Source organism: Eretmochelys imbricata, chromosome 3, assembly GCF_965152235.1.
Source record: "Eretmochelys imbricata isolate rEreImb1 chromosome 3, rEreImb1.hap1, whole genome shotgun sequence".
NCBI classification, from domain to species: domain Eukaryota; kingdom Metazoa; phylum Chordata; order Testudines; family Cheloniidae; genus Eretmochelys; species Eretmochelys imbricata.
This window is the reverse complement of record NC_135574.1, coordinates 102,132,143-102,149,170: the sequence shown is the minus strand read 5'-3', so window position 1 is coordinate 102,149,170 and position 17,028 is coordinate 102,132,143. Positions and strand designations below refer to the sequence as shown.

Below are 17,028 nucleotides of genomic sequence, written 5' to 3'. Positions count from 1 at the left end.
AAGAATGAAATGAAACAAAGTTGCTGAGAAGATGCCCCTGAAACATGTGCCATTTTGCAAGACTGTGGATTAGGTGGGCTCAGCCAGTGACAAGAAAGGAGGTTTATGATTAGGAAAACACTGTGCTTTGGAACTGCTGAATGAGGACCAGATTGTAGTGAGTTTAAGGGCCACCTCCAATTACAGATGCTATGCTCAGAGTGCAGGGACCACTCCTTTTGTACAACCCCAGCGGCCTAACCCACCTGAAAGGATGTGGGGAGAGGGGAGGGATGTAGTACTGGGCACAATTCCGCTGCATGTCAGGCAAGAGTTCTACTTTCCTGCGGCAGATGGTGCTACTCTGAATATCACTCCTTGCTGTAGTCTGAATGCAATTTGCACACTAGTTAAAATGTGCAGGTTGCCATAAATGAGATCCATTAAATTGGCGGTTTAATGTAATTTAGGCTATTTGCTATACTTAATTCTTTGAGAAAGTTTTAAATGATTTCATGCATCTCCTCATTATGGAATGATGTAGCTAATCAGTTTTTCTTTGTGCTGCTGAAAGGCACATTTAAAAAATGTTGTTCTAAAAACAAATATATTCATGACACTTTGCCAATGAAATCTGATTGATTGATAAATTCAATCTTCATATTTTTTAGTTAAAATTTGGAATGGATGAATTGTCAGATATGAACTCTTCCAAATTATTAGCTATTTGAAAATCACCATTCTGGTGACCTTTAATGTTCAGATGCAAGTTCTTCTGAAACCATCAGAAGTCAAAAGCCATATCATATTCGACAGGAAATTCTCCCTAGATTTTCAGTAGAAACTTGGGTTGTCCTGTGACCTAAATGTCACAATCATTTTAAGAATTTTTAATACAACCTTTCATCAGGTGGAAACCTTCACTCTTTCCTCATATTTTATAATCACTCTGCATGCACCTCAATTTGCATTTTCAAAGGAGTCTTAGATGTACCTTTGAAAATCCAAGACTAAATTTTATTTTGTAGATTGCAATTTTCAAGAGTATAATTTGTCACTGTATAATACAAGAAGTTAAGTAACTTATAATTAACAGACTTGAAGGGTATTGGATGCCTGAAATTGCTGTGTATGAAATGAAGATCTTAGTTTATAATAGAAATTAGCTGAGCCTCTCTTATAATGCTGATGAGGTAGCTGAATTTATAAAAATGCTGGTTCATAAAAAGCACTGGAATTACATAACGTACATCTAACATATAAAAGATGAAATTCAACAGGGAGAATGTAAGAGGGAAGACCCTCTTGTGGCAGGCCATGGCACAATAGGCATGCCTGCCTCAATGTCCCATTCCAAAGTCCCCAGTAACTCCTCTTCAGGTTCTCTTGCTATAATAAATATCCTGCTTGGGGCTGATTTATTATAAAACCTTGTGCAAATGGTCCAAAACCAAAGTCCCGAACATGTAGTCCATTTCTCACTCAAGTGCAAACAGTCATGAAAACTAAACTTATTGTATGATGAAACACATAACATACTGGCTTCTTCAACCTTGCTTGGACTTTTAGTCATCCCCTGTCCTTGTACCAGGACAGCCACCACAGTCCTCCCAACTGAGGTATAATCCTGTTCTTCCCAATAGGAACCCCCAGTGCAGCCTCTCCTCTGGCCCTCTCTCAGTTCCTCTGCATCCAGCACTAGAGATGTCAGCAGGCAAGCCCCTCCATTACTCCCCTATCTTCAGTCCTCTCTGCCTCGCAGCTCTGCCTGTATCCAGCAGGCTCCTCCTGCTCTCTGACCCAAGCTTTCTTGCTTGGGGAAGTCAGCCAACAAACCCCTCTAGGCTCTTTTCTTGCCTTCAGCTTTTCTCCCAGAAAACACCTTCTGCTTCTTTCTAGGAACTTCCCATAGTTCCTGGTAGCTCTCACCTGTCCCTGATTCCCACACAGGCCGCTCTGGTTCACCACTCTCTCTCTCTCACTGGCTTTCTTTTCTGCTCTATACCCAGGTGCCCTCTTAATTGGCCAATTGGAGCCTACTGATCAGGTGCACTAAAAGGTGCTCTAAAAGGGCCAGTGTCGCCCTGTGACAGAGTTATATATTTAGATGGTACATATTCTATATATAAATGTGACAAGTACTGGGATTAGAAGTACTCATAGCAAACATAGATGTTCAAATTTCTTAACAGTATTTAAACAGTCAATAAATCTTAAAAACTGAAGCAATGCACACTTTATTTTCTACCTAAACATTCATGCTATCAGAGAAGTGGCTTTGAATCCATCCATAACTAATAAGAAAAAATATTTTCATATGATAAAGCAAATGCAGTCTTTGAGGACTAAAGAATAATTTTCTTACCTATTTTGGTTGCACTGTAAATATTTTCAATAGGAAAAGCACCTCCTAAACTATACAACAGGACCTTTGCAAGTGCTGGGATGAGTTGGGTGGTTGTTACCAAAACGTTTACACAGTTACTCCTGAAGGGAGAGAAAAAATTGTTCAACCTGCATAATGGTACATCATTCAAAAAAATTACACCGTTCCTATTTTGCTAAATAAAACTGGCCACCGAGGATGGCATTCAGGGTTTCCTGACATTTAACCGTCAATCCAAATGCATTACCATCACTTAACCAGCGTTGAGAACAGTTTTATTAAAAAAATCTTATCCTTTGTCTGAAGGTTTTTCTGTTTCAGGCAAGTGCGTAGGTCTGCAGTGCTGTGACAACTGGCTCCCTTTAAGATGTGTCAAAATAAATGCTCAAAAATTGAGACACTCCAAATCACTAGTCACTTTCAAAAATGTTGCCAAAACAGCACTCTCAAATTGGCAGTGACTGGTGACTAAGGAACAATCAGATGCAAAAGAGTTAGGAGGGGGAAAAATGACTTGTCATTCCTGCCTTAAGGGGAAGGACAGGGACAATAGAGAAATACATATTTTTCTCACCCAAGAATTGTAAATTAATGGTGGCCTCAAAACTGAACATCACCATCTTAATATTTCAAGTGTGGAAAGAGCAATCTTTCCAAGGGGAGGGGAGAGAAAAACCTAATCAGTGATGAAACTGGAAAGTTTTTAATGTCACTTCAGTCTGGCTTTGAGGAGTTCAGATGGCAGCAACTCTACAACCAGAAATGGAATTTAACACTATTACAAGGTCAGACAAGGAAGGGCTTGATCACTAGTGTAGCCTACTGGTGTTAAGAGGGGGCTAGGACCAGGAACTTGTGGGTTCTAATCTCTTCTACAGGCTTAACATGGGACCTCTGGCAAGTGATGTATCTCATTATGTCTCAGCTTCCTACTCAGTAAAATGGAGCTAATACCCATCTACCTCAGATACACTGTGAGGATTGATAAATGTACAGTACTCATGAAATACTTGACAATTATTTAAACATCTCTGACTGGTCTTTATGTAATCGGTAATAATTTTCCAACAAGCCATTATTGCTTAAATGACAATGCAGTTTTTGAATACTGTGTGGATGATAGTTTTAGAAATAAGTAGTATGGTGTCAAACACACATGCACAAATTATTTGTACTTCTATTTTTTTCTTTCATTAGATACTGCTAAAACAGTTTTCCAGTTTAGCTGCTGTTTATTAAAAAAACATGTAGATGTTTAAAATAGTTGTTCATTTTGTTCTTTTCCCTTAACACCAATTCATCTCTCACCCATGTTACTCTTGAAATGGAAGACAATGTGGCTCCATGTTGTTCATTTCCATGGTTTTGCACTTGCAGTACTGATTAGCTCAGAGGGAACGGGTACTGCTCTGGGAATATCATTGTTGGAGAACCAGCAATGAAGGTTATTTTTATTTCTTAGGGGTGGGAATGCTGCGTTTTAATTACTTTGGTTAAACAGAGTTGCTCTAAAAAAACCTGCATATCCACTCAGGGCATGTTTATATTTCAATGTAAGTCCAGGGTTAATAGCACATGAGTTCGCAGATCCTGGATTTGTTAACCTAGGGCTTGAGCATCTACACTAATTTGTAACCCCAGATTAGGAACTGTTGAACCTTCAGTCCCAATCTGGGACTCCAGTGTATACAACACATTGTGCAGCCTGAGTACAACCACCCATATCCCAGACTCCCTAGAGCCCACCCAAAATGTGGCTGCCTTAGCCTTTTGTTCATTGTGTAGTGTGTGAAAACTTGACTGTCTACAGAACAAAGAAAGTCAGCCTATGGGATGCTAAGGGTGGACTCCCAGAGCATGAATCCAATGGCTGTGTCTACACTGCAAGCAATAGGGCTTGAACCCTCGGTCCTGGCTTGGTCCTTCTTCCCCTATGGTGCCCTCAGACCCTGGGTCAGAGCAATTTGTGTGTTGGTGGAAGGGGGGTTAGGCATAAAGCCAAGTTTGAACCCTGGTCTCACACTGCAGTTTAGACATACCCCCAGAGTCATAATTATTATCTCTGCAGGAATGGACAGAGACCTTTGAGTTCTGGGCTTTTGTGCTCTAATGTTGTGCCGTGCTCGGGTACCACTACAGGCAGACACTATGCAGAAACACAAGATAGAGAGATTTTGAATTTAGAGGACATAATTTAAAGGTGAAGTCCATTTTAGGCTTACATTAACTGTAAGTGTCCCTTTAACGTACATCTAAAGAACTGAAATCTGTTAACTTAAGAGTTTCACCCCTCCACTTCACAGATTTACTATAGGGTTACTTATGAAGGCTATTCTGCTGTGGCACTTGTATTTTTAATATAAAATAAATTAATATTAATGTTCTTACAATATACACAAGTACATACCTAGTGCTAATAATTGATAATGATTTAAGTGCATTTGTCAACCAGGAGTCGGTCAGAGCTTCAATCTCTGCTCTTAACTGCAGCCACGCATCTCTTTTAGCAGGGCCAAGGAGACCTTATATATAAATGAGTAAGGAAAAACAAACAAATTAAACTGTGCTTTAGCTGGAACATGCAGATTTTGCAGTAATTTATTCTATTTTGAATTCTGCTTTTAAGGCTTGATAAAATTCATCCACTGAAGTCAATGGATAGACTCGCATTGACTTCAGTGATGACTGGATTGGGGTTTTACTTCTCCACACTGTAATGGGGACGTTTAAGATTCTAGGACTTAAATAATTTTGTTTGAAGACACCTGAGCTCTCATTAATAACCAGCTTAGATACCCGGTTGTTTGAGGGGGTGTGTGTGTGTGTGTTTCTTCCCTACAGTACATTTTCTAGTACTTTCCCCAAAGCAATTAGACTACCACCACTTCTGTTGCAAGACTATCCACAGCCTAATAACCATACATCCTACCGAAATGCAGCCCCAATTATCTCTGCTAATGTTATCTCATTACTTCTAGTTATGGACCCTAAACAATTTCTATCCAACCTTGGTATCTGAAGCTGTTGCAGCCTTGAAGTATTTGTAGACTTTATGTCATCCTTCCTTTAATCATGTCTCACATAAACTATAAAAGCCTCCCTCCAACCTCTTTGTAGTCCCCTTAGATGTGAAGGGCAGAACACTTTTGACCATAACTTAGCCCAGTCAGGTTTTCTGTTTCTCTGTCAACAAGACCACAATGTGAGGAAATAATGTTACAAAAGTTGGAGGCAGCAGGATGCATGTATGAATTGGCCACAAAGGGTGGAATACATTAGATAATCAATAAAGCATAAATGATGTTTGTGGGGGGAAAAGAAAAATACATACAGAATACACTAGGTAGATGGACTCCACCCTCATACTGATACCTGCTATTACAACCATCCTGTTTACTTTAGGTTCTTGCACAGTGGCTCAGTAACCCATTTTTGAAAATGGAATATAGCATCTTTAGAATTCTCGACACAGTAGGAGCTTTTGTATGAATGTCCAGTAAATCTGTAGGTCAGTTTGTTCCTGTATTTTTAATGTATAAAAATTCCATTTCATAATGGTAATATGACACTCCGGACAGGATAATTTCTTGGGATATCATTAACATCTCAGGTATCTTAAGCCACTTGGTCTTAAGCCATGCAACAGTCACCACCTACAAATGCTCTTACTGCTTCATTTTCCTGTAAGTAAATACTCTTCAATAATAAAAATGCGAAGATATATGTCAGTCCAGTTCTCAGTGAAATGTTTACTATGGTGACTAAAACTCCTTGTCCACATCGTCCTAATTCATTATTCCCATTTCTGACAGCGGGACTTGGTTCTAAAGCCGTGCCAACCCTACATATTTTAGTTCACAGGAGAGTTTTGAGTTTAGGTTCCTCTCTAAATGAGCCTCAAATGAAGTCAGTCTTGTTACAATAGTCAAGAGCTTCATTGGGACCCTCAGCATCACATAGGCCTGGGGTCTCCCACTCAGTCGTGTCTGGAACAGGGGAATGGAGAGAAGACCATGTCTTCTGGCGGTGGATGATTGATCTGGATCCCTCAGGGCTCTTCAGATTGGGGCTGGCTGGCCCTCTAAATCTTACAGGAGGGATCCTCTGGGTTCATTCAGCCTTCTTTTGCAACAGTAGAACTCAAAGACACTTTCAACACTGCTGCTATTACTGCCACTTGGATGCCCAAGAGTGTGAAGCCATCATCTTGTGAGAGATCAGACGTTGACTGTTAAACTCGCAGGTGGGGGAGTCTGCTACAGAGTTTATGAAAGGGCACGGCAGCAGGACTAGAAGAGCTTTTCTGGCTTCAAAGCTGCAGCATGCAGTGAACTGACCTGGCTGGCTGCCAGTGGACTTCTTCAATGGGATTTGGAAGAGAGCGTGGCTACCACCCAGCCCACCAAAAGAGCAGAATGGGGGAACAGACCAGTCAGACTCGGCATGAAGGCACCAGCGGGGAGGAAGCAGAAGGACACCTGACCTTTCTCCTAAAAAATATTGTAGGTGGTTGGAACAGCCAGTAAGTCCGAGGGAATTGTGTCTGAAGGATGAAATTCTGGCCCCACTGAACTCAACTGGAATTTTGCCATTGACATCAATTGGGCCAGAATTTCACTCTGAGTGTGCTGCTATCACAATTCTCCAGGGTCTCCCTCTTCGTCCCCGAGAAGCAAAATTCTAGCCATCTTAATGGCAGGGTATCTTGCACAACTCTGGACTGGTCGTTTATATTACATTTTAATAGCACTAATTCCACTGTGGAGTTTCCAAGGGTATAGTAAGGTAGCATTACTTAATTACCATAACCATACAGTAATGTCTTCAAATGTAACTTCATAATATTTCAACTTGTCCTAACCTTACCTCCTATGTTGTTCTTGTAAGTATTATACAATTCTTTTACTCTTCTGTAACGGAAAGCCAGCTTCCTCATCCAGTCAACCCCTCCTCTTACACCTGTTGGCAGACAAAGGTTTGCACTACTTGCAGCTGCATGGAAGCCATCAGTTGCAAAACTGTAGGTACTGCAAACACCCAAAATATATTAAAAATAAATACAATTTATTTCTGTAAAATGAACTTTTTTAATCTTGCAAAACATAAAATTTTGAAAGAGAGTATATCTTACCTTAGGTCTTGCCCATTGTCATCAGAAGAAACATCATCTATATGAACTTGATCACATTCCTATTGAAAAATTAAAGTAAAAAGATAACTTGTTTTAAAGTTTCATGTATGTGTTAATACTTCCCAATATGTCTTTAGTACAGGCATTAATGAAACAACCTGTGTGTAGCATTGATTGTGCCAGAAGATGGCAGTGTCTACACACTCAATCATGATAAACTTTTCTTTCGAAACAAAAGAAATTTCAACTCCTCAGACACTATTCAAATTAAGAGTTAAAATGGAGTCGCCAAAGAAAGTTATAAGGTACTTCAATGTGATTTTAGACAGAATTTCTTTAAAAAAAACCCTCTCCTAGTCTCTCTCTGATGCGTTGGTAAGATGTGTGTTAACCCAGCATTTCAAAAATCAGTTCAGACCATTGTTCTCCATTCTATATAAAAGCTAGACAAATGTCAAAGATCTGTCATTTCTGTTAAGCCTCCAAAAGTCTGGATGCTTATCCAAGTCTTATCTGAACTTACCCAAACCTCTTTGGTTTGGAAACCTCACAAAATCAAGTTCTTGAGGGCTCCACTACTTCCTGGTTTCAGCTGGGCTGAAAAAAACCACAGAAACAGCCTGTCCTGTAGTATTTGACTATGTCCAGTCCCAGAAAAAAAACAGGAAGTATGGAACATAAAGAGAAAATGTATAATTTAAAAAGAACTTTTTCTTTATTCAGGCACTGTTTTTTTTAAGGTTTTTCCATTGTTCACAGTTACGGAGAAAAAGTGGTGAATGTGGGATCACAAGAAAATACTCTCAGTGAATGTGTACACAAGTGCTGCATGGATAGTTTTACATTTGTTTTCTGTACCACAGTTATAGTATATCATCTGAAGGACATGTATGGATTCACTAGTTTGGAGATTTTACCTGCACATATTTAAGTGATGCTGTCACAAGTGAAAATAATCACAATTTGTGAAGGTTTGGATTAAAGGATTATATTGAAAAACAGTCAAACTTTTTCTAATTTTTTAAAAAAGGTTGAGTCATGGTTTTGAAAACTGATTCACCCACTCTACTGCTTTAACTCGCACGTTAATAAAATCACTTAGGCTGAGCTTTCCACTTACAGAACTGCATACCCTTAAATAACAAGCTCTCTCAGTCATCGTCAAACAAAATCACCAGTCCAGATGTGCACTTTTTCGAAGTCTCAAAGCTCAGTCTAGTACAACTGCTAAGAAAATTTAAAGTCTGAAGAAAGGAGAAGTTTCAGAATATACACATTGAAAATTTAGAATTTAAACCAGGAAGGCAGGACATCTAATTAGAGATGTAATTTTTAGAAATTTCATAAGAATTTTTTGTCCAACACTTTATTGCCTTAACAGTTAACACGATGATTTTTTCCCATGCAAAGTAAGCCTGTTAAAGTCAGATTAGACTTTAGAACCAATTTGTGGACAAAATGAGTGCAGACAACATAATTTTAATAGTTGTATTTATGATTTATCATTCTGTAATATACCCAAAAGAACTAGCAGCCAAATTCTATTTGTTTGGCTTAACCCAATCATGTAATTGCCATAGAAGTGTAAGAGCTCCTTGGGTTCAAGGATTGTTCTTTCCTTGGGGGTAATAAAATGCATTTTTCTCCCTCTAAATGAGACGGGATTATTGCAGGGTGCAGAATATTATAGAATATAAATGTGGACACTGGGGAAAAATAGTAGGTTTGCACAAACTGATGCTGGTAAAATAAAAAACAACCCACTCTAAACAGAACTTTTTTGGGCATTTTAAAAAGTTCAGGTAACCCACAACTTTGTTTATTTTTGTGTGGACCTCTGGACTTCCTGGTTCTGACAGGAACTAGCAAAACGCTATTGGAATTCAGAGCCTTAAACAAAGTTTTTCTATGAAAATGGGGGGAGGGCGAGGGGGGGGGGAAAGGAGTGTTTTCTTGCTCTCTTGCCCTCACCATTGTTTGTGCCTATGGAGAGGTGCCAGTGGTGGATATACCACACAGTTGATCTTGGGCATGCTAGAATCAGACTCCATATTGCATTGGGAAAGATTCTGATATCTTTACTCATGTTAAGCAGTCATCATACTCCAGAGCAACTCCGCTGATTTCAGTGGGATTGCTCACAGAGTAACATATTAGTCAAGGGTGTAAAGGTATCTGACCCTGTGAGTTTGTGTGTGCTGAGGAAATGAGGGATACACAAAGTATGCACGAATAAAAAGGAGTGTGTATAGCTGAATGTTGTTTAACTGTTCAGCTATTTTATAACGAGTACTGGAGTTAGAGTACATTTTAGTACTAGAAAATAGTTTTGTTTGGAATAGACCCAATAATTGGCACATAACCAACATCTAAAATTCCAGAGACTGACTTAATGAAATTATCAGCAAAATTGAATAAGAGTGGGTGGCAAAGGCTCAGGCTTTTTCTTCTCCTTTGAATTTTTGTCTTACAACTTGAAAGGCAGATCCAAATTCATCAATTTATGGGGAGGAAAGAAAGAGGGTCCAAGAGCATGCAGTTTTCTGACTTCCTTGCTGCTGGTCTCTGCAGGAGGGTTTTTCAGTTTCCATAGGATCGAAATACATGTGGTTTTCCAATTCCTCCTCCTCACTGAGTCTATGGCTCACCCTCTTAACCAATTGTTTCAGAGCTATGGGAGCATTGTTACTTGCTTCTTTCTTTGGTGCATTACTGAACACTCACAAAGGAGACCTTAGAGCGGACTCGTGCTCTTTCTATTCTATTGAAGTATTCCTTTCTTCTCGATTTTTAAAGTCACACTAGACCAAAGTATTTGTAAAATTTGGATAAACTTTCATACCCAAAAATGTTCAAGTTCACCATAAAGCCAAGTCCAGAAATTTTGTACAGATTTTAGTCAGTTCCTTCCTGTTCCCAGTGGAAACAATGAGCATGTTGCACAACATTAGGAGATTGTAACTTGTTTATAGGAAAGATGGGATAGAAATGGGGGGGAAAAAGCTCTCTGTTAATTTGAATTTTAAGGTAAAATACCTTTCATAACAGCTACAGTACTGGCTACACTCAAGTCACAGTGGGTCACTGGCTGTGCAAGTTCAAAACTAAGAAAGATAAAATATATTTTCTATTACTGTGTGTGTACAGAATTAGTCCAGGTACAATAACTGACTTTTGTTTGCAGTAATATTTATTTAAATAACACCTCAATGCAGTTAATTACCTATAGGAATTTTTAGAGCTTGAAAATTTTACTGAAAGTGCAGAGCCTTCAAATTGTCCATAAAAATTATCCTCTTGGAATGGATAGTAATCTCATTATCCAGTAAAAACAGTGACTCACTGCACTGAAAACAAAAATGCTTTTATACTGCAGATATTCAGCACTACACATTTTCAGGATGTACAGAACCACCCATTTCATGTACATGCCTCAGTCTCTGTTAAAACTGGACTGAATTGCCTGCCAAGTTTTGAGGCTTATTTAAACTGCTACCTGAACTTTTCCCCTCTTTTATATGAAAGAAAAAATAGCATAGGTTGATTTTTTTTTCATTTCAACATGAGAAAGAAGTAAACTTATAGATTCTTCATACCTCATTACCCTTCTTACTCTCTAAACCAATATTACGTATGTATATTTCTTTAAACTGTATGAATTTGGGTTTCCCACAACTTATGATAAAACTACAATAAATAGCAATAGACTATTTTACTGCTGCACACATACAGGACCTAAGTCCCAATTACTATTATTAATATTTGTAGACACTGATTTTTGTGCATGTGTTTATGGTGATGGGGAAAGCACTAGAACTGAATTACTTTCTACCAAAATTTCTCAGTAATCCTTAGACTTAATATTTGTGTAGGAAGATATATAATTTTATTCCTTACCTGTACAACAATCTTCTAATGAATGTAATTGCCACTAATCCAAACATTACTACTGGGCTGGCCCCACCCTCTAAGCAGTCTAAAATGGCTCTGCTGCAAGAATTTTCTAGAGCATGCAGCCACTGTATATAAGGCAAGGCTACCAACTAGGGTCCCAAATGATACTTTTCGAGCTACCTAAAATTTATACTTCAAGAATGAAACTGCTGGAGAAAAGTAAAACCCAGCCTCAAATAATAGCAGAAGCTTTACTGACTAGAACATTGGTTACTAGGTTCCAGAGGAATACCTCAATGCATGGGAACTTCTGGAAATTACAAGACAACAAATAGGGAGCAGATTTTGCAGGTGGTAATATCCAATAATCTGGATGTTACTACTAGCAGTTGACAAGTAGTGGCTGCATCAAACAAGAAGGAAAAGGACAAAGAAGGTTAAGAAGAGAACGTCTTGGAGGACCTGGTGACTAAAGGTAGCATCACAAGTAGATGGGTACGTAATCCACACATTGGTCACCTCCAGACTATATTACTATCATGCGCTATATTTGGAGATGAAGATGACAGGAATAAAGCAGCTCCAGCTCATGCATAACATGGTGGCTCAGCTCTTCATCTGATGAGAGAACTAGTGCTCTGCCCCTCCACTACCTCCCATTTCACTACCTCTAGTGCCAATTGAAGGCCTTGGTCTTGATGTTTAAGATCATCAACAACTCAGGACCCAGTTATATCTGAGAACGTCTCCCCATCCGAGACAGATGTACTCTTCTTGGCCAATGCTGCCCAGGGCATAAAACCTAGGACACAAAGCATGTTGAGAGTCAGAGATGTTGGACAGCGGAGCTTGTGGAAGGAATGACTAAAGGAGACTGGTCTAAACCAAGAGTGACTGATTTTAGAACATCCTGCATAACCCAATGTATCCAACCACAACTGTACTCAACTCAAGAGGGAAGGGGAAAAGAAAGGGTGGGGAGACAATAAAACAGAACCCTAGCAGAGCTTTTAGAAAGGACGAACAGCAGATTGGCCAGTCATTGTGAAGATCTAAATTCCCTAATCAAGGAGCGCTATTAAAAATCTTAGAGAGCGGAGAAATTCCCTCCATAGGTAAAGGGATTCCCAAGTGGCCATCCTGCAGACTTTTGCGTATGTTGTCCAGACCCTTACTAACTCCAAGGCGGACACTGATTTTCTGGAGTTGTGACTTCAGGAAAGGTGGAGAGTCCTGTTGGCCTTCTGCTATATTTCAAAACAGAGGTCTTGGAAGCTTTTTTTGGTCCTACCTTGTAATACAAACAGTTGGTTTTGCAATAGTGTTGAGGCTAGAAAATACTTAATTGTATTCAAGAAATTTGGCTTAAACTAATCTCATTGGAATGCTAGATTCTTGGACAAAAAGCTTCATCTACATCCCAAAAGAAACTTTGCAAGCTATCGAAAATGGGAAAATGTTTTGATTCAGGCCAAATGCCAAAAGGAGCTTGAGAATGACTTTTAGGGCAAGGTGTTAAAAGAACCTTATCAGGAAAAAACAGGAGGTGGTGTTCCTGCATGGAAATTGCCCTATTTGCTAAATCTATAAACTGACATGATATCTACAAAGAAGACAACTTTAATAGTGAGAATGAAAACAAAGTGAAGCTTCAGCAAATGGCCCAAAGAGAAAAAAACAAAGCCATTACAAAATCAAGGTGAAGTTCCACTTTGGAAGAGGGAGCTTACTGGTGCCTTGAACTCAGTGCAAGCTTGAAGAAACTTGGACACATGCTAATGAGGAACTTAGGGTTCTTATGGCTGCCACTTGAAATCTGAGCATGCCAGGGCAAAGGTTCATTACAAAGAAAACTAAGCAATGCTTTGAAAAATTGATTTAGAATCTATCCCTTGCTGTGGGGCACCAGAAAGAGAATATTCACCAAATGCTTTTGCATGGTCAAGTGATATCTCACTTAGACTGCAATAAAACACGCACTAGCTGAGGAAGAGCCAAGGTTTCACTTCTCAGATTTCATATTGCTGGAGAAAGGAGGTAAAGCTCAGGTGAAGAACAGGTCTTGGGACAAAAGGTTGAAGGTAAGGGGAATGATCTGAGCTTGGGACACCGTTATTTTGTGACTTTGGAAGAACCAGAGACAATGAGGTCAGCGAAGGGCAATGAAGACATCATCAGCTTGGTACTTCTTGATTTCCCTATTGGCTGTGGAACAAAGGGAAGTGCCGATTAAGAGAGTCCCCGCCCCAATGGAAGGAAAATACATCCATCCATCAGGTTCCTTTCTCTCAGAATTTGAAGCAAAACCTTGTCAATTTTGATTGCAATGAGTGGTAAAAATGTCTTCCCGGGGAAGGTATTCTGATCCAAATTAGAAGTGGATCTGAAAAATCTTGTCTGCCTATTCAGAAAAAAACTGACAATTGTGAGGTTGTCACATTCCATAACAACAGAACTAGACTCCATGAGTGGAGCACAATGCATAAACAGTATTGCTGTTGGCTCTGGTTATCAAATAGTTGATACTCAAGCAGGGGATCTATGGTGACCCTAACAGGTGAGTGATCCCCGGTGGTCTGCCAGCTATAACCAGAGGGAGGAGAGCATGACTTGAGTAATAGCATGACTGATTGCATCGATGCTTCCTTGTGATCTCAGACCATGAGGAAGAACACTTGGACTAGGCGATGATTCGCTGAAGCATGTCTGTGCATGGCACAAAGAGGCTGGTAATTGGAGAAACAACCAGATGAAAAACATGAGATGGGCACTTGCCTCCAGGTGCACATACTTTGATCTGTTGAATACATTTTGTGAGGAGAAGACATGCAGGGTTAAGGGCTATGAATTAAACATGTTGAAGGCCAACTCATAAGTGGAAGAATTTGAAATGGATGGGTGAATAAGGATTTGCACCTCCTTGAGAGACACCTGAAATAGGAGACTGAGGTTCATTATCTTGATTATAGCTTGTCTGACTAAACAGATGACATACAAAAAAAGCTAAAGGACAGTCTGAAAACTCCCAGTTTTCTTTTGGACCAAAAATAAATCTGAAGGGAATCCAGAAGCTACTGAACAGGATTTAGCAAAGTCTATCTGTTGTATTGGCTGAGGGGAAGGAAATAGAATATTTTAATAATGAAACAGATGTAGGGATTTTTTTCTTTTTATACTATGTACAACTGTGCTGTATTTTACTGATGTGCCTTTCTTGTCTGGAGTCTTCAACCCTAAACCCACAATGCTCTTCAGAGAGTTGAGAAGGGGAAAAGAAAATTTGCACCTGAGTTTTCTTATATTAAGGGTAAGGTTTTGAAATTGGAGATCTGGAGACACTTTAGGGTTTGTTCTCAATTTCTATTTCTTTAGAGACATGAATGATGATTATGTCCAGATTGCCTGTTCATGACTAAAAGTCTGTCATTATTATCATCAAAACTCACTGATGAGAGTCTGAGAAGAATAATGAAAACTCTCCTTCTTCCCTTGAAAAGGAAGGGTAGCTCTTTTTACCCTGAGAATATGGGAAAGCCAAGAGGCAGGCAACAAAGGAGGAGTTTAAGAAGAGGACTTCAAACTCTTCTGTTCAGACAAGGTCTTTTAGAGGCAAAAAGGGACCACTTAAGCTGAGAAAGAAGAGGTGGGAGGCAAATACGTCCCTTCTTATGAGAACATTGCAGACGCAGCAAAATCTGCAGACTTAAACACTCTAACAGCTACAGTGAAAAGAACTGTTGCAGGGGACAGAGGTGACATATTGAGGATGTCCCCACTCTTCATGTAAGTACCCCGATGCTTAAAAATTATTGCAATATGACTGCCTGTGATTGTTCGGTGAGTAGGACCAACCCCAGAGTAATGTCCATATTGCTATGTGTAAGAAATACTAACAGGTAGGAAACCTTTAATGTCATGTTCTGGGATGAAACAGTCAATGTTACATTTTGTAGATTCTTACCTCCAAGTCATTAAAAAACAAATGTGTATCAGCAAGATTAAAAATCATTTCTTCCATTCGCAGGCCCAGGGTCACTGCCATTGGTGGATCCTTAGAAAATGAAAAATTAGGTTAGATATTTAATTAAAATTCATTCAGGTAGCAGTTATTCAAAAGTTGATGTATGCCAACATTCTGCTGTAATTTCTCTAAAATTCTCTGGGTCTGAACCTTTTACTATAAAGTTACTATTAGGGATTGATGTGTTGAAGGGAGTTCACAGACTAACAGCAAAATGCTTGGGGTGCTGAAAGGATTGTTTTATGAAAAATTGTCTAAAAAAGCTAAATATTGATAGATTGGCTAACCTATGGCTGAGGAGAAACATGATAACTATTTACATATTTGCAGAAGGTGAAATATTAAAGTCTAACTAAATTATTTACAGCTGTACCAAGGAGGAGAACTGCTCATTAGAAGTCATAAGTTGAATTTAGTAAAGAAAATATTTATTTTAATAAGAATAGTTTACATTTTTCATCCAAGGACCCCAAAGCATTGTATAAAGGTTTGGTCAGGTCTTTATTCCCCTTTTACAGACAGAGAAACTAAGGTATAGAGAAGTTAAGTGACTTGGCCACATTCACAGTGAGTCAGTGACATAGTCAGGAACACAAAACACATTCTCTGACATCCAGTTTGCTACACCATCCATTACACCATAGTAATTCATTTTGGATCAGAAAAATCTTCCCAACATTTGACCGCATAATAGTCTCTCAAATTAAGTGTCAGAAGCCTCTTTAGTGAGGACACGTAAAACGGAAAAAGTCACTAGCTATTGTATTGTATGGAATAATGCTATATGGTGCAAGGGAGGGGGGGGACTTAAAACATCTTTTCGATTTCTAATGTGTACGCCTTATGACAAAACAAAAACCAGTCTGAATCTTCACCCATCCCGCAAACAAGCTTCACTTTAGAGAAATAGCCTTCATCCCACCTATGCATTTTTCCAATACCAGTTCTCTTCCCACACCTTCTGCTACTCCAAAAACACTTCCTGGCCTAATTCACAACTACTCCAACTGAACACCTGTTCTTCCTCCCACACAACCCCACTATCTATCCTCCTTTCACTGCAGGCACTTACCTGACCAAATTCCAAACTTTCCCTCTATATTTGTAATTCATGCCCCCAGCAGATGCTGATCTCCAGTCCCCTTTCACTGTAGGCTCTTAGCCAATCTCATGTACTCCATGGCACTACTGATTGAGAGACCCACAGTACCAGGAAAACACATAAAGGTCTTTTTGTAACTCACAGCTAACAGAGTTCTTCCTTTAATTCAAGTTGTAAAGGCCTGCTGCTGGACATGGTCTGCAGCTGTTTGTGGTTTATTACAGACAGGAGTTAGACTCTCCATAGTTTAGGCTGCCACCATACTCCCATTATAAGGCTGATCTGATCCTCTTGTAATTTTTTTTTTAAAATCCACATTTCACTTGCTGACAGCTACAGAGTTTTCTGAAATTTTTTAGTAAATTAAGTACTTTGAGGTTAAAAGACTTAAAATTGCTGTCTTTAGAAATAATGTAACGTTTTGTATCCCTCTGTCAGCAGAATCACTCTAAACCACAAATCATCATTTATTTGTGTTATGAACAAAGATTTTGCCAATCAGGACCAGGCCACCA

The 17,028-nt window shown here is 39.2% G+C and overlaps 1 protein-coding gene across 4 annotated transcripts in view; it reads right to left on the bottom strand.

The window, feature by feature from the left end:
* Positions 1 to 17,028, bottom strand: part of EYA4 (EYA transcriptional coactivator and phosphatase 4) — a 74,834-nt gene that overhangs the window by 2,343 nt on the left and 55,463 nt on the right. For all 4 annotated transcript variants that reach the window (XM_077811759.1, XM_077811760.1, XM_077811761.1 and 1 more), the window contains 5 exons: positions 15,352 to 15,441; positions 7,497 to 7,555; positions 7,232 to 7,392; positions 4,773 to 4,887; positions 2,345 to 2,466 (listed from right to left, as the gene is read on the bottom strand). In XM_077811759.1, the coding sequence (XP_077667885.1) occupies positions 2,345 to 2,466; positions 4,773 to 4,887; positions 7,232 to 7,392; positions 7,497 to 7,555; positions 15,352 to 15,441 (547 nt within the window). The remainder of the gene's footprint in view (positions 1 to 2,344; positions 2,467 to 4,772; positions 4,888 to 7,231; positions 7,393 to 7,496; positions 7,556 to 15,351; positions 15,442 to 17,028) is intronic.